Here is a 26,403-nt window from a genome sequence, read left to right as displayed (position 1 = left end):
GCCAAGAGCTCCTTGTTTACCGATGCAGGTCTCCTGCCCCTTTTGCTGCACTTCTTACTCATAGGGATGCACTGCTCTTGAGCTTGGAGGAATTGATGTTTAAATATTAGCCAGCTTTTCTGGACCCCTCTTCCTTCTAGGGCCTTAACCCATGAGATTCCTCCAAGTAGGTCTCTGAAGAGCCCAGAGTCCGCTCTCCTGAATTCCAGGGTTGCAGTCCTGCTTGTTGCCTTGCTTCTTTCCTGCAGCATCCTGAACTCCACCATCTCATGGTCACTGCAGCCAAGGCTTCACATCTCTAACTAGTTCCTTTCTGTTGGTAAGGACAAGATCCAGCAGGACACTGTTCCTCGTAGGCTCCTCCACCATTTGTGACAAGAAGTTATCATCAATGCATTGCAGGAGCCTCCTGGACTGTTTGTGTCTTGCTGTGTAGTCCTTCAAACAGATGTCAGGGTGGTTGAAGTCCCTCATGAGAACCAGGGCCTGTGATCGTGAGGCTACCTCCAGCTGTCTGTAGAAGGCCTCATCAGCTTTCTCTTCCTGGTCAGGTGGCCTGTAGTAGACAACCACAGCAGTGTCCCCTATGTTAGCCTGCCCTTTGATCTTTACCTCTAAGCTCTTGACTGTCTGCTTCTCCACCCTTAGGCAGAGCTCGATGCATTCCATTTGCTCTGGAGTAACCATAAAGAGCAACTCCACCACCTCACCTTCCTGGCCTGTCTTTCCTAAAAAGCACGTAGTCATCCATGACAGTATTCTAGTCATGTGAGCTGTCCCACTATGTCTCTATAATTGCAGTGAGATCATGGCCCTGCAATTGCACACAGATCTCCAGCTCCTCCTGTTTGTTCCCTGCACTGCGTGCATTGGTGTACAGGCATTTCAAAGAGGTCATCATGCCTGCAGGTTTCCCAGGAAGGGTGTACCGGAGTCTCCCATAGCCATGTCCCAAATGCACATCCCCAGCTGCATGCACCTGTTGGAGGCCTCCCAACCCAACTTGTGTTTTGTTGTCTACCCTGTCTGTATGACAACCCCCCTCCGCCCTCTTACCTAGTTTAAAAGCCCTCTTTACTAGGCTGGCCAGCCTGTTTGGAGAGGCAAATGTGCCCTGCTTGGTGAGGTGAATCCCATCTCTCCTCACCAGTTGTTGATCTGCAAACCATGTTCCATGGTCACAGAATCCAAAACCCTGTTGCCAACACCAGCGGCGTAGCCAGTTGTTGATTTGGAAAATTATCCTGCTCCTCCTTCCATGCCTCCCCTTAATCAGCAGGCCTGATGAGAAGACCACCTGGGCTCCCAGACCCTTGACCACCATGCCCAAGGCCTTGAAGTCTTCTTTGATTGTTTCCAGTTTGCTCTCTGTATCATTAGCACCCACAAGAAAGAGCAGCAGAGGGTAGTAGTCTGATGAGCGGACAAGCCCTGGTAGCCTTTCAGATTCACCTCGTATCCTCGCCCCCGGCAGGCAGCAAACCTCTCTAGAGGAGGGGTCAGGTCGGCAGATAGGCATCTCTGTCCCCCTCAGCATGGAATCACCCACTACAACTGCTTATTTTCTCTTCCAAGTGGTCATGCAAGGCACAGGCTCAGACAGCCCAGTTACTTCCCTTGAGGCCAGGTCCGGGTTCTCCTCATCCTGGAGTGCACTAAACCTGTTCTTCAATTAATTCCAGGTCTACAGGAGGATTAGGGGCCTTTCTTCTTTTTGTTCGAGAAGCAACTAGCTTCCAGCCTTCTTCAACCATGCTGTGCTGTACTAGTTCACTCTTCGCAGAGTCCTCCAGCAACTCCCCTGCTGCAGGGGATTGGGACTCCAGGAGCAGTACGGTCTCTAAGAACACCCTGCCTGTCTCCTGCTCATTTACTCACATGTTTCGCAGTCTACTGCCTTCATCTTGCAACTCTTTGACTTGATGACACGAACCATAAACAACAGCACACCTGCTGCAGGAGGGCGGACCATCAGCCCAGGCCTTCTGGAGAGGCTCCAAGCACTCCCTGCAGCCTGGGACCTGCAGGGCAGCATCTGCTGCAAGAGGCTCTGTCTGAGTTGAAGCTTCTGACACAGCTGATGTAGCAATTCCCACAGCTACTGGCAAATATGCTTATGTCACTTAAGTGAAACTTTTTTTTTTATCTATCTGTCTCTATGTTTTCTTTACTGACACTTTGCTAGAGGCAAGATGATTTTCAAGTGGCTGCACTTCAGGCATTTTTATTTCTGTATGTCCTTTGCAAGGGGAGAGGGAGGAACTGCACTGTAAGCTTGGAGATGTATTCAGAAACAGTGTTGCCAGCTTTTTCAGAGCACTCTTGCAAAATGTCCTGTATTAAAATACAGCTTTAACCTTTCTTAACTGTGGGATGATTCTGAAGGTTTCCGTTTGTAACTGTTAGATTTGTTAAAGATAAAATGTGTCATGTGTCCTCTATCAGACACCTGCCATGACTATAAGTTCATAAATCAGACAGAAGCATAGTAGACCCACTTTTGGGAAATTCAGGTAATTTCTAGAGAATTCCAATTACTTACTGCCTTGCTATTAGATAAAGTGTGCATTGCTCTTAATTTAAGATTTCTTTATGTGGAGATTTACCTTTTCTTCTTTTTGTATAGTAGAGTCTTGATCATTGCCACGTTGGTAATTCATAAATTCAACAAGTTTTGTATAGATCTGGGTTTTTGCTCAACTTTGCGATAAGGTGTCAGAGTATACTGGTAAAATCTGTATTTGGACTTCACTGCTTTCCCAAAATATGTTGCAGAAAGTGTCCTCTAAGTTCACTGTGACTGAGAAAATAAATGTGCAAATCTAGTGTGCTGCACTGTTTCCTTCCCCCGTGCTTTGTCACCTATGTGGCAATTGGCAAAACTTGGTAAAAACGGAAGAGGTTATCAGTTAGTAGCAAAAATGAGTGAAGTTGTCTAGTACTGAACTCAGTAAAGCATTTCAATCTCTTTTTAATTTTAAGTTTATTGAAGAATCTGAAAGCAATATGTTTCTACAGTGTCAAAAGAAGGGGAGTTTGTTTTAAAAAAAAATGATACTTGTGTGTTCATATTTGTCCCTGTAATATCTTAAAATGTACGTGAGCTGGGATGAGACCAAAGGAATTAACTCTTACCAGTCCTCTGTCAATACTGACTTGCCTTTCTAAGGCCATGCAGCACAGCTGGTGATTTTGTCCATGTCTCCATTTTTGCTCTAATGAGTTTTTTTGTTTAAGAAGTTCACATGTCATTCCAGACCGCAATGGAAGTGATGCAGTTCAGCCAGGAGGAAGTGCGAGAAGTTTTGAGGCTATTAGCTGGCATTTTGCATCTGGGAAACATTGAATTTATCACTGCTGGTGGGGCACAGGTGTCCTTTAAAACAGGTGAGAAGGCTGTGGTTTCCTTGTAGCATATAAATGTTTCCTGAGGTTGTGAAAGTTATACTCATTGCTAGCAGAACAGACCAAAGCAAGGACAAATAGTGAGAGGGATCTGACTGCTTTTCAGCTTCTGTAAATGTTAATTAAAATGTTGATTTTGTTCTTTGACAGGTAAGGCAAATCAATCTTTGCTGCTGAACATTAGATCTTAGGATTAGATTAGAAGGAACTTGAGTACACATTTATTCCATTAACCGTAGTGAAATTCACTGTATTCTAATTCCTGGTTTAGAGTATTTTCAATATGGTAAAATTTATGGGCCCAAGTATGTTCCACAATTGAGCTTTCCATTTAAACTATCTTTTAGAGCTTTTAGTTTTGCAGTTCTAATATGAAAGTATTTGTTGCTATGTCTAAAGATTGGGCTTATGGGCATTTTAGATGTTTTTTTCAAAGATGGCAGCAAAGAGTAGCATTATTTACTGCTTTACATACTACATCACAGCAAAATTCCTAATAAAAATATGCACATAAGAAAAGATTTCTTAATTTACCGGTTTTCTTCATTCTCGTTGTCACAAAGGGAGCTTAAACACGTTCCTGTAGACAAAGAGAAGATTACTACTTGCAGCTGGAGAAATATGTTACTGAAAGTAGTAGGTCATTTGAAAACTTAACTTGTAATGTTAAGAGGAAAGTTAGTATCTGTGACTTAATTGTGATGAATATGTACTACTAAATTCCTTCAATTGTACATATTTATGATTCTTCCTTTTTGACAACTCTAATTGTATTTTTATCTTTAATTCCTGTCATTTTAGAAGCATCTTAAATAGTGATCACAACCATAATAATAATAATAAGCTGAGTTTTATACATTTACACATTTAAGAATATGTTTGGTGCTTTCTCTTGCCAGCTCTGGGAAGATCTGCTGAATTACTGGGGTTGGACTGCACACAGCTAACTGAAGCATTGACACAGAGGTCAATGATACTCAGGGGAGAAGAAATCCTAACACCTCTAAGTATACAACAGGTAAAGGCATCTCAGTTTTGACATGTTTCTAGGGTCTGTGAAATTATGTTTCTCAGTCTTGAAGTCCAATGAAAACATTGATCACCTAGGAAAAGAAGTTTATTTCATGTATCAAGATTGTGTTGCTTTCAAGAATACTATCTAATTTTTTAAGATGGATATGATCGGATTTTTAGAAATCTCTGTAGATCTCGTCCTACCATTCTGGTCATGGCTTCTAGTTTGGCTCCTGTGATTTATTACTCAGTCTTATTGATTACCATTTTTTCCAAACTTTAATCATGCAGCCTGACATTTTTCATTATGGATGCCTGTGTTAGGTGAACAATTTTGGAAACTTTCAGCAAAAACGCTTTGTTTATTTACAAGAAGAGAAGGAAAAGAAGAAGGTATACGTTAGTGATATATAAAGAAGAAAAGGGTATACGTTAGTAACGTGCTTATATATAAAAGGGGTAAATTAAGGTAGTATTTCCTGCCCATCTCTTTTTCCTTCTCCCCACCTTAAGCCTATTGTTTGCTATTTTTTGGATGCTTGAATTTTGAAATGTAATTTTAAAGCCACATAAGTATAAAACAGTTACAATTTATAGTGTTAAAACTTGAACTAGGACTCTTAGTATCTGATAATGTAACTATCATCAAGGAATACAAGGCTGTATGCAGTATACTTTGTCTTATGTTGTGTACTGGCAAAATCTAATAGCTTTTCAGTTCCAATGATGATTACTGTAACATGCTACTTTTCTAAATGCAGGCAATAGATAGCAGAGATTCTATGGCTATGGCACTTTATTCTCAGTGTTTTGCTTGGGTCATTAAGAAAATCAACAGCAGAATCAAAAGCAAGGAAGACTTCAAGTCCATTGGAATTCTGGATATATTTGGATTTGAAAACTTTGAGGTATGTTTTACGAGGTTGTTCAGGTGGATTATCTGACATTTATGCTTCCTTATTCTATGCCCTGTAACTTGATTATTAAACATGTTATGACTTAAATTAGTTTATTGTTTGCAAAGTAAAATACTTTGAACATATATATTTTTGAAAGTTTCTTGTCTTTGTAGGTTAACCGTTTTGAGCAGTTTAATATTAACTATGCAAATGAAAAGCTTCAGGAGTATTTCAACAAACACATCTTTTCCTTGGAGCAACTGGAATACAGCAGGTAAGAGTTACAGATCAAATTTGGGAGAAGTTTGAAAATACCCATATCTTTTGAAATTTAGATACCCAGCTGCTGTAGCTTCTTTTGGAAGTACAAATACAGCTGCTCCCTTAAGTCCTATATTTAAAATCTTTGGTTTTGTAATTGTCAATAAAAAGCCCCTCCTTTATTTTCACTAGGGAAGGACTAGTTTGGGAAGATATCGACTGGACTGATAATGGAGAGTGCTTGGATCTTATTGAAAAGGTAATAAAGTATTTGATATCAGTTCATATTTCTAGTTTTTATTATGAAATGGAAAATTTTTAAAATTTGCTTATGCAAAGAACAAGTGAAGTAGCAGCTTGTGGATGTTTTAAATAGTGATCTTTTAATGTGATCATTCTCATACATGGCCATATTCTAGGTTATATGGTAAGATCAATATACTTATCTTTCCATGTAGTAACTTTTAACAATGTGTGACTATATGCAAAAGTAATATTTGGATATAATTACAAAGGTAAAATAGAGATTGTCTTTTGTCATGAAGCTTGCCCTCCTGGGTTTTTTCTCTATTTATCAGAGTGTAACTACTCAGTAAGCTTTATAGTTAAGAAAAAAGAAAAGAAAAAAAGAATGTGACATAATATAGGCCATAGTGTTAAGTACTGTATAAATGCAACGTGCAAAACAATTTTTGCTTTGAAGATTTTTCAGCCAAAAAGACGAGAATGACAAGCTGCTTGGGTAAGAGGTGAGGGGAAAGAATAACAATGTCTTGCTGTATTATTGCTTTTCCTGAAATGTGGGTAATCATCAAGTGTTGCCCACCAATTTTTTATTTCATCCACAATTTTGTTTGTATTCTTACTGTATCAAAGAATCACATTAAAAAAAGCATGAAGTATCTGCATAGTTATTGTCAGGAATGTTAGCAGTGAGGGGCAGATGTGATCCAAATTCGCTGCCTAGAAATGGTAACTCCAGCTTTTTTTTCTCATTTCTAATAGTAACAGCCTGGATAGCAAAAGATAAGTTGTATAGGATAAGTTGGTCCTGTTCACTTTTTTTTAGCCATACGAGAGGGTTATGTGAATTGATCACTGCAGTAGGGTGGTTGCTGTTTGAGTTTAGATGATCACAGAAACTCTCTCCAAGGTAGTGGGCAGGGGATTCAACTGTCAGGATGTGACTGCCATGAGAACGGGGTTGTTTGTCAGAAGCTGCTCTATGCTAAGAAGAGATGTCTTCTTAAAATGTGCACCTGAAGAATGTTTTCCTGAGACACCATATCAACCTAAAGTTTGCTAGACACTTTAATTAACTATAAGCTAGCAAGGCAGGTTCTGTTTTACACAATGCACCGTTAAACTGACACTTTTGCAGTGCCCCTGGGCATTGTAGATGTTAAAGGTTTGCATTGGTTCAAAAAGTAATTAGATAAATTCATGGAAGACATTTTTTTGAAAGGCTATTTACACAAACTCATCAGACTCAAGGAATTCCTGAGCTGTTCTCATTGGACATCTTGGAGGCTGGGAGTGTATTTATTCTGTGGTAATGTCCCTATATGCACCTAGAAACTCCCTACATCAAGATGGCTATTGCGTCTTCTGGTTGGAGCGTTGTCAGAAAAATAGGATTGTGGTCTCTTACGAGAGTGGGTTTATAATCGTATACTGGTGGCTCTGTGCCTCCTTGCACAGTAACTTCAAGAACTTTGTGATTTTTGTGAACTGGGGACACGATCAGTGTCTACCTGTGCACTAATTCGTCTTCTACCTGTTCTCACTGTTCTAGAAACTTGGTCTGCTGGCACTCATCAATGAAGAGAGCCATTTTCCTCAAGCTACTGATTCCACTTTACTGGAGAAGTTAAATGCCCAGCATGCTGTACGTTGTGTTTCGCTAATGTACTTTGTGCAAATTATGGAGGGTGTCTTTGCTTCTGCAGAAATTCATGATACAAATATATGGATGCATGATTGTATGTTTTGGGCCTGATCTTACTTCCATGGTAATCCGTATCATTTGCTTTACCTGAAAAAATATATCCATGTTACCATCCAGTTGAAGAGTCCGATATCAGTGGAAACGTCAAATTTTACTCTTAGTTACAACTCTGACGGCCTGCAGTAACTCAGTTTACCACTGCTGTATGGAGGTGTTCAGTTCATGGCATTCATTAAATAGTTGTCGCTTTCTTTGTACAGATTAGCTTTACCTTTATTTGTGATCCTAGAATTGTATTCAAGAATTTCTGCAGTTTAAGCTTATGGTTGTCTTCAAAACACCTATCTTAAGACAGTTCCTTCTTTTTCAAAGTGCCTTTAATGGATGATTCTAGCAGATGGGTTCAGGTTTAGTATAATGCCTTTTTAGGTACAACAAATCTGTTATTATTGCATTTGCAGCAACCCAGACTAGAAAATCCTATTACCGTTATAAGTTGGTTGTTTGCTTTCAGAGCACTAATCTTCCAGAGAGTTCACTGGAAGACAGTGGTTTGTTTAAATCTGGGTTGAGAGGATAATGTAACCCTTTATATTATTATACTCCCTGACCCCCAAATATATTTTTCTCTTTTCTTTTCCCTCCTGTTAGAGCAATCCTTTCTATGTAAAACCAAGAGTTGCCATTCACAACTTTGGAGTGAAACACTATGCTGGGGAGGTAATTTTCTTTTCTTTATTTGCTAAAATTATTCCAAGCAGAGTTTTCATTAACTTAATTTAACAGCCCTGAGGCTGTTCAGAATTAACTAAAGTGCTCTGTTCCCTCAGCACTTTTTACAGTACTGCCTTTGTGAGAGGTGTGAGATGGCTTGGCTTTTTGTTTGCATCTGCACTGTTTCTCACTAGGTCCAGTATGATGTCCGAGGAATCTTGGAGAAGAACAGGGATACTTTCAGAGATGATCTCTTGAACTTGTTGCGTGAAAGCAGGTACGTTTCTGTGATTTCTGTTTAAACCTCATCTTAACAGGGTGCCATGTCACTTTATTCTGCCAGAGTTTGAGTACAAAAAATGTTGCATAACATCAGAGCTTAACAGAGTTGAAAGGAGCATAGAAGAAATAATTGAGGCGCCTGTATACAGAACTAACTATAATCAGTTCTCATTGAGTCAGGTTTTTCCACGTTGTGCAGTACCTTGTTTGTATTTAATTCAGGGGAGTGTTAGAAAGTCCAGTTGCTACTTATTGGTGAGTTAGGGTATTGAAAACTAGTGGTGATTTTTAACTGTTTCAGGGTGCCCTCATAAGCCATGTGCATGCATATATTCTTGCTTCATATACAGCCTGATTTGTTTATATTCCTGGCATTCTCTAATTTGAGTGAAAGCTTAGAGATGTTGGTAGTGTATATTTCAGGGATGTATCATAGCACAAATTGTATCATAGCACAAATTGCCATCTAGTAATATCTTAAAAAGGAGATTTTCTATAAAGAATTTATGCTGTTGAAAGTCTGCTCCTGGTTGTCTTCAGTACTTGTGTGTCTCCTGTCATTCTGCTGCATAAGGTCTCGTGATCCTTATAGTATCTCTGTGAGCTGGCCTGATGCTGTATCCCATTCTTTGCATGTATAATTGAGACTCCAAGACGTACAGAGTTTTCATACAAGAGCAGGGAACTGAACCCAGATTGTCTGCATTCTTGGCTGCTGCCCTGACCCACCTAGTCATCCTGCCTTGCTGTGAGAGTAGTTTCATTTTAAATCCTTTAAGCCCCTGGATACATGGAAATTCTTAATAAATACTTCCATATTGTTAGTTCTGTTTTCATGACGTATTTGACATAACATCTGTCAATTGAAGTATGTGGATAAAAGTAATAAATGAGTTTAAGCTGCAGGGCCTGATTTTGCAGTTGCATCAATTTCTGTCTGGAGTGATTCTATTTAACTTAGGGGATGTGTGTTTCTGAAGAAGTGGTAACAGGAGGATATAAGATGGATAGTTTAAAATACGGCATACTAGCATCTGCAAGTGAAGCTCATGTGGGTGGTTATTTTTTGTTATGGTACAAAGCAAACTGGAAATCTCTTAATTTTTATTCAGCTATAGTTAACATTACAGTCACCTGGAGTTTTGGTTGAGTGTGTCTCTAGAACTTCGCTCTTCATTTCCCTAATGATATATTGGGAATGGAGGAGAGAGCTTGGATTATCCTTTTTGGTTCCACTGTATGCATTTTACAAAGAAAAAGATCTGTTGTTTAGAAGTCGTAAGTGTTTTTTTTAGACAGAGGGGGGTTGATTTCTAAGGGACAATGCTTATGCTGCATTGCACAGTGGTAAACCATGTGGTCTGTTAAGGTATACCTTTGAGATTTTCCTTTTCCTCCCCATTTCAGTCTTGATTTCATCTATGATCTATTTGAACATGTTTCAAGTCGCAACAATCAAGACACTCTTAAGTGTGGAAGCAAGCACCGAAAGCCCACTGTCAGCCTACAGTTCAAGGTTAGTTAATGTGTTCTCTCTGCTGTGTAGCTAATCAGTGATAGATAAACTCTGTTCAGTAACGAACAACTGCAGATTAAAACTTTTAAAACTTCAGCATCAAAACATCCCTGTCTCTGCTAGGAAACTGCAGTTTCTAATCGACAAATTGGCCAACTTAGCTTCAAGCAGAAACTAACCTTCATGTTACAGCATTCACACAGCACTCCCTTTGCTTTCCATTTGCTTCCTTGTCCTTATTTTAAAGGTCTTCCATGAAGCTAGTCTCTCTTGTCTCAGTTTTTCTTTCTAATCTAAAACCAACCACAAAATGGCACAAAGCCCTACAGTGGTGCCTGTATGCTATGAAAAATAAGTCCTGAATACATATCTCATTAAGGTGTTGCCTAGCCCTTTAGCTTAAAGTTTGGAAAGTGTTTTTATTAAACACTTTTTTATGAAGCTTTATAACCATGCCATCAAAAATGGCACCAAATTGAAATCTAACATAAAGTCTATCTCCAAATTATTTAAAAGAGAAAGACTGGCACAAAATTTTCTCTAAATTGCATAAGTACAAGTCTGGATTAGTTGTCTTTCATTTTACTTAAATTAATGTTCTGTTCATTCACTCTTTTTTTTTTTTTTAAGGGGATAGACTTGAACCCCTTTAGGGCAGATTTTATCCTAATAGACTGTTGCTAATGGTTAGACAGAACCACAAGCAACGTATGGTGGAGTGCACACTGTATCTTTTAAACACTAATGTTAATGTTCCTTGGGTAACTTGTTTTATACTAACATCCCTAGTCTCGCACAATACTCACTTCCTGTGGTGAGATGCTATTATTTGCTAGTTCTCTGGGATAGTAGAAGGTACTGTTTCTACATAGTCATGCTTACCTGTGAAAAGTAAATCTAAAATGTTATCATGTAAAAATTGTCCGTATTTTTACGTCCATTTTGCAAGGTAGAACATAGTGTGCTCCATCAGGGACGTTGGACAGCATAAAGCATGATAAAACAGCAAATCAAAACATTGCTGCCTCTTATATAAAGCTGCAGTAACCATCATTTAATCAGTTGTGCTGCTTCAGAAGAGGTTGACCTTCACATCATGTCACCCCCAAAAGATTTGGTTACTTTCTTTTCCATGTTTTGCAGTCTTCTAAAGAGCAGTCTGTCTCATTTAAGCTTAAGATGGGAAGAATAAAACTGTGAAGGCAAAGTTCTTACAATAGGTAGATCTTACTGGTTTTCTAGCACTGTGCAGAATCTGGCTGTCTGTGTCCAGAATTTAATGTGGGAATCGAATAAATCATTTTTGTTTAGAGTGACTGACTTTCCAGTTTCTACAGGTAGTTGCGTATGTTGCTAGAAAATCTGAGAATTGGCCTAGTTGTTCATGTTCATGTTACACTTAATGCTCATATAGGTTTAATACAAATGAAGCGTTTATTTTTTGAAGCTGTAAATATTTGTCTTTACAGGAAAATATTATTGTTTATATCTTCTTGTCTTTGATATTTGCTGACCCTGGCTTTGTGTCCTTAAGCCAATGTAGGCTAACAAACCACAAAACTATCCCAATCATATTCCCAGTCACTTCACCATTTGCTCTCTTTGTTGTTAACCAGTTCCTGTGTGCAGCCGAAACTGCCTGTTGCCTTTATCACTTCATGTTTAATCATAAAGAAAGCCCTTCATTTGCAGATTAAAGCAAGTTTTTAGTGTAACAGACTGCTATTTGCAGTTTTGCTCAAAAACGCATGGTAGGGCACACACTGCTTCTCCTTTAAAAAGTGAATTTTGTATCTCCTTGGCAGCTTACTCTGTATTCTCTCCACTGCCTCGCACAGGGTGCCACCTTTGAGGGGTGAAACATCAGTGTTTTGTGCCTCTGCAAAGTAAACATAAAGTGTCAGTTTAAAATGGTATCATATTTAATGTTACAAAATGAGGCAAACTGACCTAAGATATGGAAAGATGGCTCAGGGGAGAAAGCGATGGATGTATAATTAAAGTAATAATTAGAGAAGGGCTGAAGGATTTTGTGATTTTTATCTCCAGCTTGAGGCTCAGATAACTGATCGTCTAATGTGTATTGGGTCATCCAGAGTTCTAAAACTAGGAAAATAACATTTATTTTAACTGAATCTTTTTTATTGTTAAATTGAGATAGTTATAAAATGGAACTACTGTGTTGCTATTTGCTTAATGCTGTTACATTAAGATGTTGTTATCACTATATCCTTTACTCAATTTTTGTTGATTTGTGAGTTTTTTTGTGAAAACCTAGTATTGATGAAACTATGGTTACTATACTTTTAAAATACCTTTTTTTTCCCCGAGAATGTTTTAAATTTTTTCTGCCCTCTTGTAGGCTCGTATTTATCATCAGAGTGTCATTTTAACAAGAAAGACTGTAGTGAGGAGAGTGCACAGAATGCTGTTGATTACAGGAAAAATGAATGGGTGAGGGACAGTTGTAATGAAGCGAAAATACAATGAAGCAAAATACATATAATGTAATGAAGCAAAATACATGTTTGCAGTTATTTTAGCTTTACCTTAGTTTTACCTAAGATCCCTTATCCTGCTGTGTGACTTGCGTGAGTACAGCAATTTGAGAATGTGGATCCTTAGACATAGTCATTCAGACACCTGTAGCAGCAATTTTTCAGTTTGGTGATGTTCCTTCATAAACAGATTTCTTCATGTCAATCTCTGTATTTTGATCACTTTAAAGCAGTGATGATGGTTTTGATCAGTGGGACCGGTGGAGGAAAGCAACGTGCATGTATTTATTCTCTGCATTCACTGTACAGCAGGTTTATATATGATTGTAATTCCTAGTGTGAACCACTAGGTGTTGCAGTAGCTATTGTCTGCAGTGCTAAACTCTTGAGAGCTTTTGCCTGAGTATTTTGCTTGTACAAAAAGTCCACTTGTAAAGTGCTGTTTTTCTTCTTAACTGTGTTTTAGGAATCACTTCATTCTTTAATGGCAACGCTGAGTTCTTCAAATCCTTTCTTTGTTCGTTGCATCAAACCCAATGTGCAGAAGGTAAGATTTAAAATTGCACCTGACTTTTTAAAATGTTTCAGGCCTAATCTTTCGCTGCCTATTTGATTATTTACTGCTGTGTGAGGCAGAAGGTAGCATTCTGCACTAAATTCATAAAAGGCTCTGCAAGGTGAAAGCCCTGGAAAAAGTTTTTGATTTTTTGCAGGCTTTTTCTTTGGGCACCACTTAAATAGTCATTGTTCAAAACTCTCTGATAAATGACCAATTCTAAGGATTTTGATAAAAGGAAGGTGACATATGAAAGGTCATGACAACTTTGTGAGATCCTTGCTTTGCAGACACCAGGTAGCCAAACCCACATCGATGGTAGAGCCTTGGCAGGAAGCTAGTGTCAGTGAGAACATATATGTAACAAAGTCCCTGATCCCTTGGGGACTGAGTTTTGAAATGCTTGTCCACAACCTTTAAAAAGCCCACCAATTCCCACTGGAGTAAAAAAAAAGGATTTCAATAAGTTGTATGTTTTGATAACTTTTCACATGTGAGTAAGGCTCCTCTCCATAGTACAAAAGTTGCAAGAAATTGCCATGGTTGATGACAGGACCAAGTGCTTGTTGCGTTAGGTTGCATTTTCATAGCAAGGAAACCACTGAGTTCCCACTGCCATATTCATACTGCTCATATAGTCGTTCCCCACTACGGTGGTCCGTCCCTGCCAAATTTTGGCATGCTGCTGTATCCACGTGTACATTTTACTAGCATTAAAAAAAAAAAGTTCTCACAAAATTCGCAGTTATGAAAGCAGACACTCTAAGGGAGTTTGACACAGCCTCAGCTGGCCATATCCAATAGTAGGATTGATTGCAGGAGCGGATTGGGAAATTCCTGTACATTGTGCCTTTCAAAGTGTATATAAATTGTCAACAGAATGTATGCCCTTGTTTTTGTTTTAATCTGGTTGTAAACTTAATTTGATTCAATGGCTTTACAAAATAAGAAATTTGGCAAACTAGATTGATGATGTACTAGCAGAGAAAAAGGCTTACGCATCTGGTTCAGTAGAAGACTTGACAAGGAATGAGAAGGAAAGGCATATGTAATACAATAGCATTTTCATTCGGGAAGATGTTCTCAAGGTTCATTGTGAGGATTCACTGTTCTAAATTTTGTCTACTGTGTGCTGCTATCTGTTTCCACCTCTGTTTCACAGACATGGTGTGCTTTTAAGTATCTTTTTGCATTTGTTTTTGCAGGTGCAAATACAGTTCTGCAGTTAAAACACAGTATTAGAAATTCAGTGGAATCTGATTAATAAACTACTACATGAAAAAGCTACTACTAATCCTAACTGCAGAAACTACAAGAAAGGATGCATAAGAATTACTCTGCTTGTAGTCCTCTTTCCTGCCCTAACCCCCTTTTCAGTTCTTATCATTGTAAGGCAATTCTGAAAGTAGTGGGGTAATCAATACTGGATGTTACCAACAGTGAACATGACCATATTCCACATTGCGTCTTAGTGTCAAGCTTGTGAAGTTGCTGAAATTACTCATAGTATACTCCTGGTGCAGAAGCAGGAATGTGAGCTTTAATTTAATTCTTCCATAGCTCGACTGGATTCTGTGGATGAACAACACAGCTAATGCTTTTATGTACTTATGAAAAGAAAAAAAACTTTCATAGACTCATAGAATCAGTAAGGTTGGAAGGGATCTCTGGAGATCATCTAGTCCAACCACCCCCACTCAAGCAGGGTCACCTAGAGCGTGTTAGACAGGGTTGCATCCAGGCAGGCCTTGAAGATCTCCAGAGAAGGAGACTCCACAACCTCTGGGCAACCTGCTCCAGTGCTCTGTCACTCTCACAGGGAAGAGATTCCCCCTCACGTGCAGGCAGAACTTCCTGTGCTGCAATTTCTGCCCACTGCCTCTTGTCCTGTCACATGGGGCAACTGAAAAGAGTTTGTCCCTGTCCCCCTGACGCCTTCCCTTCAGGTACTTGTACACATTGATAAGATCCCCCCTCAGTCTTCTCTTTCCCAGCCTGAAGAGGCCCAGCTCTTGCAGCTGTTCCTCATAGGACAGATGCTCCAGCCCTCTGATCATCTTTGTAGCCCTACGCTGGACTCTCTCCAGTAGCTCCATGTCTGACTTGTACTGGGGAGTCCAACACTGGACACAGTACTCGAGATGAGGCCTCCGCAGGGCTGAGTAGAGGGGCAGGATCACCTCCCTCGACCTGCTGGCAACACTCTTCCTAATGCACCCCAGGATACCATTGGCCTTCCTGACACAAGGGCACATTGCTGGCTCATGGTCAACTTCTCATCCACCAGCACTCCCAGGTCCTTCTCTGCAGAGCTGCTCTCCAGAAGGTCAGCCCCCAGCTCATACTGGTGCCTGGGGTTATTTTTCCCCAGGTGCAGGACTCTGCACTTGCCCTTGTTGAACCTCATGAGGTTCCTCTCTGCCCAGCTCTCCAGCCTGTCCAGGTCTCTCTGAATGGCAGCACAGCCCTCAGCTGTATCAGCCTCTCCTCCCAGCTTGGGATCATCAGCAAACTTTCTGAGGAGGCTCTCTGTCCCCTCATCCAGGTCATTGATGAAGAAGTTGAACAGGATGGGACCCAGTGCTGAGCCCTGGGGGATGCCACTAGCCACAGGCCTCCAACTGGACTCCACACCACTGATGCCAACCCTCTGAGCTCTGCCTTTCAGCCAGTTCTCAATCCACCTCACTGCCCACTCGTCTAACCCACACTTCCTGAGCTTCTCTAGGAGGATGTTATGGGAGACAGAGTCAAAAGCCTTGGTGAAGTCAAGGTACACAGTGTCCACTGCTCTCCCCTCATCTACCCAGCCAGTCATTCCAGCAGAGAAGGCTCTCAGGTTGGTTGAACAGGATTGCCCTTTGGTGAATCCATGCTGGCTGCTCCTGATTTCCTTCTTATCCTCCATATGCCTGGAGATGACATCCAGAATGAGCTGTTGCATCACCTTTCCAGGGATGGAGGTGAGGCTGACCGGCATATAGTTGCCTGGGTCCTCCTTCTTGCCCTTCTTGAAGACGGGAGTGACACTGGCTTTCTTCCAGTCCTCAGGCACCTCTCCGGTTCTCCAGGACCTTTCAAAGATGATGAAGAGCGGCCTGGCAACAACATCCGTCAGCTCCCTCAGTACCTGTGGGTGCCTCCCATCTGGGCCCATGGATTTTTGGATGTCTAGCCTGCCCAGAAGGTCTCTAATCCTGTTTTCCGCAACCAAAGGAAAGTCTTCCTTTCTCCAGAGTTTCTCCCTCATGTCCAGTCTACGAGGTTCGTGAGGGTTGCCCTTGGCAGTGAAGACTGAAGCAAAGAAGGCATTCACTAATTCTGCCTTCTCTGTATCCCTTGTCACCTAGGGATGCCCCTGCCCCATTTTCCCTAGTCCTCCCCTTGCTGTTGATGTATTTGAAGAAGCCCTTCCTGTTGTCCTTAACATCCCTTGCCAGACTCAATTCCAGCTGGGCCTTCGCCTTCCTCGCAGCATGTCTGCATACTCTGACTGCATTCCTATAATTCTCCCAAGTAGCCTGTCCCTTCTTCCACATTCTGTGTACTTTCTTCTTCTGTCTGAATTTGGCCAAGAGCTCCTTGTTTACCGATGCAGGTCTCCTGCCCCTTTTGCTGCACTTCTTACTCATAGGGATGCACTGCTCTTGAGCTTGGAGGAATTGATGTTTAAATACTAGCCAGCTTTTCTGGACCCCCCTTCCTTTTAGGGCCTTAACCCATGAGACTCCACCAAGTAGGTCTCTGAAGAGTCCAAAGTCCGCTCTCCTGAAATCCTAAAATTTCAAACTATATCTATTGATTGAAAATATCTCTAGCGTATCATTTTTCTGTTACAACGTTAAACCTTTCATAGTTCATCCTGTCATGTGGCTTGTTGTTTCTTTTTTTGGTTAGACAAAGGGGAAAAAGGTCTGTCAGTCTGTATGGCTCTGAACGAGCATGGCTCAAAGACAAGTTACTTGTGCTTGGACTACCAGGGATTATCACATATGTGATTCACTCTGCAGGGCTGGATAGAAACATAGCTGGATGAGCCATTCAGAGGAGCTACTGAAACAGAAAAATGAGTGTTGAAAGTACAAAGTTCACTAAACATTCTTTCTGTGTTTCTCTGTCCATAGTTTTTACTTGGCGTGATGACAATGAGAGTGATATGGAAGGCAAAAGTACCACCCTTCAGAAAGTATTTAGCTTAAACACTGCTTGCAAAACAATAAATGATGTGAAAGAAAGGACCATTTAAATTGCTTTTTTTGAAATATGCATTAAAAGAGACGTGGACCAAGAAAAGTCTGGGGAGAGAGCAGAGGTTGTGTCATCAGGAGCAAAGCCTCTCAAACTGCTCATTGCCCTCTGGATTGGGCATAAATAGGTGACACACCTATCACTGAGCATCCTTTTAATTCTGGAGAGGAGGAAAAGGTGGTGCCTGAGAGCTTTTTTACTTCATAAGCATATTTGAATTCTATAGGTGAATGAGGTTGAATGAGGAAGACAAATTCAAAGCTTTGAAAGGCAGAACGTACAGCAGACAGTGCTTCATCAGCTCTTCTAGACATTATTCATGTTGGATAAGAGATATGATAATTTGCAGCAATTATTAGTTTTTTAATTGATCAAAAGTTTATTTTTTAAATATGTTACAGTGGCAAGCAAAAACAATTCACCATATGCAGTAAGCCACTAGAGATTTACATATCAAAGCAGAATCTACACTCATTAGAGCAATTTCCTAAAGGGAGCACAGAGAGTACATGACCTTTTGTCGCAAGGCATTTCAGCAAACAGGCCTCAGACAGAAGAACAGAGGTCCCATTAATCTTTGGTAGACCTCTAAACAATCAGTGCGTCTGTTTCCACAGTTTCCAGTCTGTTCTGAACTAGTCATAAAGTAGAAGCTGCTCCACTTGGTATTCTTAATAAAAATTTTCTGCTAATGAAGGATCTTTCTCTCCGTTCCCCTTATCTTCAGTGCCGTATTCAGAACTGTGTATCATTTCATCCTTGTGAACTCTGACACAACTTTCTCTGTTTTTTTCCATGTTTCTTTTGCTGCCTGCTAGTCTATTTGATAATGACTCCTCCAAGACATTGTTTTTTCCTTTCTCTGTCTATCCTTCCATTTTTTTGTACATCTTAAAAAAAGAAAAAAGTATACTGTAAAATAAGTTATAACAATGTCTGCAGCCATTCAGGTGATTGTTTCTTCCAGCTTTTAATAAGCCTTTGTGCTGCTGTTTCAGAGGCAGAAGTTCTACTTTTGGTCAGAAGGAGCTAACCTCAGGCAGGAGCCTCTCTTCTCAAGTTCCTTTCTCCATTTAGACTCTTTTTTTAGAATCTTAATATTGGCACTTCATATTGGATCTTAATCATGATCACTCTGAATGTTCTCCCCCTCATGCACTGCGTCTGCATTTTCGTTATCTGTACTATTCTCTATTAATATTGATTATTACAACTTTCTTCTGTAATCCTCTGCTCTTGGATCTTCAGTGGGTTCAGAAAGATGCTGTTTTCTCATGCATGTAGATCCATTTCAGTTCAGTTACTTAAGTAGGCCCAGATCTAACCTGTTTGGTCCCATTGGGTAAAATTCTGGCTTCACTATAGCTAGCATGAACTTTATGATCACCTTTTTTCATTTCTGTTTGTTTGCTTTTTGAGAATCTTATGTTACAGTGTACCATCTGAACAGAATTCCTGTACCTCTACTCATCTCCTTTTCTGCTCATTTATCATTGGTCTCATTCTTTTGTTGCAGTGATGGTCTTGCCACTAGCAAGATGAAAACCTTCTTCTCTGAAGCTTTTGATGTCTGAAAGGGCAATTCTGTTTCTCTGCAGTTATTTTTATATATATTTTTTTAATCTTACAATTTAATTCTGCCAGGTAGAGAAATGAGACAAAATTAAAGCTATATTGTAAACCTACTGCATGGAAGGGTCACAAGGAACAACAGAGAGAGTAAAACTAGTAATGACTTTGCAGTTCAAAGGAAGGCTGATAGAAATAGGTCTGTAATAGATTCTGTGAGGCTTATTGCTGTTTAGGAGTCCTATCATCATGCTACGTATTTATTCTGGGAAAACTACTGTCAAAGCAGTAAGATTACTAACATAGCTGCCAGGGATGTAGGCAGTTAAAGGGATCAAGCTATGGCTTTTGGCACCTGCGATGCACTTTGAGGCATAGGTCATTAGTAGCCATGACACACCCTGGAATAACAAATAACATTAGGGGTAATGTGAAGTAGGTTGCAAACCTATTGTGCTTGGCATCTGAAATAAAGTTGTGCTCTTGAAATAGCTCTGAAGTGTTATAATCATGAGCATCACATGGTAACAATCTAAACACCTATTAGAAGTACAACTCCAGAGCATAGTATAAAGGAATAGTGAAGGAAGAGCTTCATCCCCTCCATAAAGATGATTGCACATAGCGTGTGGAGCAGCAACAAATTGAATGTGAACTGATTGTTAAGCTAGAATTACAATATTGTTGTTTTGAGGTTTGATTATACGAATCACTGAATTTGCCTTGTAGTAGGATTTTGGTAGAAACATGCATGAATGTTTCTTGCATTGACAATGCAAGTCAAATGACACTGTATTGGGAATAGCATCAACATAAAATCTGAAAAAAAGCAGAGAGACTGAGTTTCAAGAATGTTCTATCATGTCTTCAACACAACGTTGCTATGCATCTGGACAAAATCAGTGAAGTATTTATTTTATATAATATTATTCGAAGTAAAGTGGTCCAGCTTCAAATTTTTGTGCACATCCTACTACAGTTCTATCCCAGCATGTGCTTTATACACCAGGCCCAGACCGTCAGCACGCTCTGGGTTTGTTGACTGGGGAGTAGCTGCCTTTGGAGGCTTTTAAAGTGGCAGAACCCAGTCGGTAAAAACTGGAAAAGGTTAGGCCCTGCAAGGAGGTGTCTTTGTGGTTTACTCAGTGGTAGAGCCCAAGGGTAACCTTTCTCCAGTGAAGCTACAATGTTCTCTGGTGCTAGGAGTGAACACATCACAGGGTAAATTTGACTGTTTATATAAAAGAGGGAATGGAAAACCTGATCATCAGCTTAACAACTTCTGTGCAAAACTTAGAAAGTAAAGGGAGTGGATTATGTGGCTCAGGTACAACTTCTGGTTGTGTGTGTTGCTGCTTGTAGAAAGCAAAGGTCTAATAGTATTCAGCTACAGGTGTATAAATGGCTCACGCATTACAGCAGCTCACTGCCTATTTTAAGAATCTCTCTTTAATTTCAGTTTTTCTAAACAAATACTTGTTTTAAGGAGGCTATCTGATTACCAGTTACTGCTGTCATTGCTTCTAGAGGAAGCAGAGGCACAGGTTCTATGTGTAACCCAGGGTTGCTGTGAGAGATGGTCTGCAAAGGGCTCAGAGAGCTGCTCTTCAGGCTCTGAAGAGGGTGACCACTTCCAAAAAAAAAAAAAAAAAAAAAGTATTTGATTTTTGATTTGTTTGATTTGCCCACTCTTACATCTTTTGGCACAAGTGCATGGGGCCAAACAGAAACTGTTTATTCTTAGTCCATTAGAATTTATTGTTTTTAAGGAGGAAGACACAAGTCGTAAGGTGTGGCATCTTGCCCAGCTGAGGGTGCTTAATTCAGCTACCTGGATCTTATTGCCTTGGGTTTCACAGAATTACATGGCTCCAAATCAAGACTTGTGGAGTACATCTCTGTTGCATCATTTGCTGGCACCTCACTTGAGTAATTAGGTCAGGCACTAGAAGACTCGTTAGATAAAAGTGATGAGGAGAGTGGGTATGAGGGAAGAAACCCTTCCTGTTTGCAAAGTGCTAGCAGTTATGTTCTGTGGGGATCTGAATTTACAGCTGAAAGAATTAGGTGATTTTGGCGATGAGTTTTGTGCTGCGCAAGAGAGGACCCATCTTCTGTGTCGCCTCTGAAAGATAGCCCCTGTCACTTGTGCAGGGCAGAGTGTCAGTAATGCTGCCGGGGAGCACCGGGTTCTCCCTTTGTCCCTGTCTCAGAGCGTAGCTGCTGCTGCCCTGAAGTAGGTCATTTCTCTCTCCAGGCAATCACCCAGATATGTCCTTCTTCTTCATCAAGGTTTGTTGTTTATTAAGCAGGGCTGACTAGGAATCCCTTTGCTAAGTATGTTAGAATTTATCTTTCTGTGACTGTGGTGTAAGAAGTTTAAAAAATGAATTGTTTAAAGCTCAGGATAGAAACATGAGATGGGGTGCTATAGGAGAGGGGGAAAGTATGTATTGTAAAGATTAAATCAAATTCCAGGCAGTGCTGGCACATAGATTTTTGCAAGTTGCTGAGAAAGATCATTTGGTAGGAGCTTGTCTACAAGTGATAGAAATCATTTTCAGATCTCAAAAAGGCAATGTCTTGTTGTGCTCTCGTGGGCAGGGCAGGGTGGGAGGATGTGTGGAGAGCAAACCCCAGACGCATTTTGAAGAGAGACTTGGAAAGAGGTGGCTCAAACTGCAGAGTTCAGTGCTGTGCCCAGTAATGCTGTGGAAAGATAAAATGCATAGTGGCAGCAAAGTTTTGAAGTTTAACACTTGTGTAGTTAGCTCTTCTGAACTGATATTTGTAATACTTAGAACTGAAATGAATTTTTACTGCTGCAGTAATTGGTTTGTCAGCAGTGGGGAGAGTCCTACTGCCTCAGTATGTGTTCAGGCACTGGAATAATTCTGAATTTTGTGATACTTAATGGTTGTCTTTGTGTTCTGTGTATTCCTTCTTATATGATTTTATGATGTGGAGGGGCATTTGTGGAATTGCAACTATGAACCATAAATTTGAAGTATTTACTTTTTATAAATACCAATCAAAGAACTTGGCTTTTTTTTCCCTTCTTGCCTGCTCGACCAAGTATCTGAATTGCAAGCATTGTCATGCAAATGTATGCATGGAAAAGTGTGTACTTCATCAAGCTTGGGGACTGGTTTTCTCTTTTAACTGCAACAAAAAAAAACCCCAACATCTCTAGATGTCAATTTACATTCAAATCTTGTTTGCTGTGTTCTCATGGTAACTACTACAAGAGAATATGCACCGTCCATGATAAATAGCCATCGTTAAAGCTCCAAAAGCAGTGTTGGGAAACAGAGTGTTGTTCGCTAGAAAAAAACTTCACCATTCCTAACTCCCTTGCTAAACTGTGTCTTAGGGCATTTTTTTGCATTTTATCTCTTAAGGTTTCAGAATTCATTGGCTTTGAAAAATATTTACATTCTTGATGCTTATAAGGTGAGATTAGTTCTTGTGTCCTGTTAGTCAGGAATATCTACAGCAATTGCTGTAGAGCCAGCCCTCGCTAGGCATGACTTCCTTTGAGTAGCAGCAGGAATGAATTAAGCAAGTACAGCCAAAGATATCACATGAAAGACTTGAAATACCAGTGAGCTGAAGAAAGCCTTGTTCTGTGTGTGTCTGTGTGTGTGCAGTGTGTGCATAGCTGCAACTGCTACAGATTCAGTTCTTCACAATGGGTGAATGCTGAAGGGGGAAGAAGCCTTAAAAGGTAAGGGGTTTAATTCATGCAGGATTTTTAATAATTTTCATCTTTCATGCTTGGAGCTGCAGTGGAGTGGTAGAAAGAGAAAAGATAAGTGCCTGGAGTTTGGCAGAGCAACCTATATTGGAAATGTTTTTAGCGTTGCATTTGCTTTTAAAGAGGGTAAAAGCAAACAGGATCAGGTTTTTGAATAACTGACTGAATTATTGGTATAATTGTATTTTAGAATGCCAGGAGAGCTTTCCATCCAACCAGCCTGCATTAGTAAGTCACACTTTGTTTGAAAGTTAAAGGAATGATTTCTTACAGAGCAGGAAAAAAGGCAGCAGCACTAGAGCTGTGTGTGCAAAGAGAGGAAGACTTGTGTTGTAGTGATCATCTGTTTTGTAGAGAACGACCTTTTCTGTCGTGCAGCAGTTCATGGCTGCATGTTAGGGAAACAGTCATATAAAGTTTTGGAAAGTAGCATTCCTGTAATTTATTAAGGTATAAGATGTGGTTGTAGTTTTACTTTGATTCAGTTATAAGAAAGTGACAGTGGGGACAAGTATGTTGAGGGGAGTCCAGTGAGATATCTACTGCACCCAGAAGTCTGAATTAATTTTGCAGTTCTACTGGAGAAACTTGATGGGGCACATTTAGGGTGATAATTCTTTTACCGTGAAAACAGGGGAAATGGAAAATGCATGAAAAATAATGTAATGGAATTTATGGATATTATAACAGCAGTATACTTTGACTTTATTTGCTCTGTGTCAACTCCCCTCCCCCTGCCCCACCAAGGAAACAAAAACCCCGACCCGGCAGGTAATACAGCTTGTTTCTTTACCAATCTGATCCTCCAGAATGCTGACTGCCTTTGTTTCTGGGGTCAGCATTTTGCTTCTTGCTTTCCCACCTAAGAGGCTCGCTTCTGCCAACTCTAGGGTTCAGCCGCAGAGTAGAAAACTAGGATAAAAATGCTTGAGAGAACCTGTTATGAAGGGAATGGGCTTGATTCTGCATCACTGAAGTCTACAGGAGCTTTGTTTAGGTCTCAAGAAGAGCAACTCTAAATTTGCCTTGCAAATCTTGATGCCAGTGATATGATCTGGTAAAGTGCATGTGGGACTGGGAAAGGGGTTTCTCATAATTTCTAGTTGTTCTCTCACCGATGTTAAGATATGTCCTTTTAAACCCCATGCGTTAACAGTGGTGATAGGTCAAAACGTAAGTATTTTTGTTTTGTGGTACATTAAATATATATATTTGGCATTTATTTTGCTAAAGCTACTTAATTTCAAACCAAATAGATTCATTTTGGTTTTCATTTGGCATTTGCTAATTGTAAAACTTTTATTAACAATGTGAACAGCTTGCAGCGTAAATAGAAACATAACAACAATATCTTTTTTCCAGTACCACTAGATTACTGATAGAATTTATCTAAAAATTATAGGACTGTCCCAACTGGTCACAGATCTTTTGTCAAATCGACTCTCAAAACATAAAATGAGTATTAAACCCAAAATGTAATGCTGTTTTAGAGCAGGCTTGGGTTAGTGTTAAAAGTTTTTTTCTTTTTAACTGTATCTGTCTATTATCTGTGTGTGTATGTATGTATATAAATGTGTGTATATATATATATGGCTTTTCTTTAATTAATCACAGGATACTGTAAACAAGCAAAGATTTTATGGGGAAAAAAATACTGTGAAAATTGTAAGGACTTCAAAACACTACAAAACATCTGCAGTCACCTCTTAGCAGGAAACATCTTCTGAAAGCATATCGAAGTATCTTTATCTTAGCTGTCTAACATTAAACTTAGAATTTGTTATTCTTGATGTTTTTAGGTATTTTGTAAGCCTAAAAAGCAAGGCACTTCCATGCCTAACACTGTTATTACTTATATGTTAGAATTACAGGAGTGACATTGTGTTGTTAGTATATGAAGTAGAATTTAGTAGCTGTAAAGTCTACACTTCAGGACATTAGCTGAGCTGGAACCATGTGATAGCAATCAGTCTAAACTACAGCAGCTTTTTGGCTAAAGCATGGTGAGGTTTGAGTTTGCTGTTACCCGTCTGCCTCCTGCAAGTCCCTGGGGTGTGTTCCCCTTTCAGCCAGTAAAGAGCTGGACAGCAGACGTTGGCACTGCTGCCTCCAGCTTAGATACAAAGGTGTAAGGTGGAACTCCTCAGGCTCTCAGGGTAGTATTAATTTAGTTGTTCAGTCCCAAGCACATGGTAAATGTGTGCTTTATTTAAGCATTCTGTTCTGCACAGTTACTGATTTTCTGCCTGTAAGCCAAGAAATCCTTTGCACCATGTAAATAATTCAGGACACAGAGAAACTTTAGTTTTGGCAGCCTCCTTGGATTGTCACACATACCTTTGAGTATTGCATAATGCTTAAAAGTAAAAAAGGCAAGTTTGTTTCTAAACTCTTAATGCTATATTTTCACACTTTACCTGATGTTCTTAAGCATTAAGTATGTACTAAGTATGTGCTTTTTATTTTCTCAAAACTTTTTATAGATGAGCAAAGATAAATGGGTTGAAAGAAATTATCCGCTTTCAGAAAGCTAGATAATTACCAAATGTTCTTTTTTATTAGCTTTCTGAAATGAATGTCTGCTCCGGATTCAGCATGAAAAGGCAGAGTAAACCCATCTACAACTTGCCAGTCATGCCATTTGTTCTTACTTAACAAAAAAGAAGTACTGTCCAGCCTTGGTGCTACAGTCTCCAAAACTAAGTAGTCTTTCCATGGGAGAAATAGTGATTTTCATTAAAAGTGGTGTCATGCTTTAATTAATTCACAGAAGTTTTAATATAAGCAAACAATTCACATTAGCAAACAGAAAATCCTGTTTAGGAAGGCTGATTTTATCTTTCTGACTCCAAACATTAAGGATTATGTTTTGTTGTATACTTACACCAGCCTAGGAATTTCTCAGAAAAGAAACTGTCGTTTGGCCGTCCAGAACTACCACTTCCCTATGACGACTTGAATGTCTCAAGTCAGCAAACTTGTTAAAGTGCATGTACATCTTGTTGGCTTCTGTGAGCTCTAAGCAGGTATCTAAGTGCTTTGCTTAAGTTATTACTGGATTTATGCTGCTGTGAGTTTGCTAGCCAGCAGATTACCTAGAGTACCTGGAGCCAAGATACTTCATCACACATCTTTGAGGAGGAGTTGGGCATACATCCAGTTCTGCTTACAGGTGTGTACCCAGCCAAAAGTTACCAGCTGTGTATGCAGAAGAGGAAGGAAGACTTTTTCTATCAGTTGCTGCAGTGGTGTGAAGTCCATACTGCTGTCCAGTCACAAGAAAACACTGTTCTGTTATGTCAAGTGAAAATCCATCCAAATGATCATGGAGTCTCAAAGTTGTATTCTCACCGTGATCAGAAATTCTGGAATATGAACAGAGAAAATCCACTTTTCGGGGAGGGGAGAGCAATATTACTACGTTAGTGTGACACAGCAGACTGCAAAACAGTTAGTAAGTGCAGAACTCATTTCCACAGGATCATCTTAAAAAATGGACAGGAATCAACTGTGTTCTTCATGTAATTAAGGAGAAATGGAGCTTGCCTTAAAAGAAACAAAGGGCCATTGGTCAGAGTTCCTGCATATAAATCCTGTATGCTTCATCGCTAGGAACTGTGGCAGCCCCGTTAACTCACTGGGAAGGTAGTTGAGCTTTAAATTATTTAGGTCCTGATCTAATTTAACCATTTATTATAATTCTCTCTCTCTGTCTTTCTCTCACTGTATGTGTACA

The 26,403-nt window shown here is 39.9% G+C and overlaps 1 protein-coding gene across 1 annotated transcript in view; it reads left to right on the top strand.

Moving 5' to 3' along the window:
• Positions 1 to 26,403, top strand: part of MYO10 (myosin X) — a 174,563-nt gene that overhangs the window by 106,352 nt on the left and 41,808 nt on the right. Inside the window, exons 10-19 of the mRNA XM_062569834.1 lie at positions 3,258 to 3,387; positions 4,305 to 4,423; positions 5,181 to 5,327; positions 5,492 to 5,592; positions 5,772 to 5,838; positions 7,375 to 7,467; positions 8,179 to 8,247; positions 8,436 to 8,518; positions 9,931 to 10,039; positions 13,004 to 13,084. Coding sequence (XP_062425818.1) covers positions 3,258 to 3,387; positions 4,305 to 4,423; positions 5,181 to 5,327; positions 5,492 to 5,592; positions 5,772 to 5,838; positions 7,375 to 7,467; positions 8,179 to 8,247; positions 8,436 to 8,518; positions 9,931 to 10,039; positions 13,004 to 13,084 — 999 coding nt within the window. The remainder of the gene's footprint in view (positions 1 to 3,257; positions 3,388 to 4,304; positions 4,424 to 5,180; positions 5,328 to 5,491; positions 5,593 to 5,771; positions 5,839 to 7,374; positions 7,468 to 8,178; positions 8,248 to 8,435; positions 8,519 to 9,930; positions 10,040 to 13,003; positions 13,085 to 26,403) is intronic.

Source organism: Rhea pennata, chromosome 2 (genome assembly GCF_028389875.1).
Source record: "Rhea pennata isolate bPtePen1 chromosome 2, bPtePen1.pri, whole genome shotgun sequence".
Classification (NCBI taxonomy): Eukaryota; Metazoa; Chordata; class Aves; order Rheiformes; family Rheidae; genus Rhea; species Rhea pennata.
Note: the sequence above shows the minus strand (reverse complement) of the source record. Positions and strands in the feature narration are given on the sequence as shown.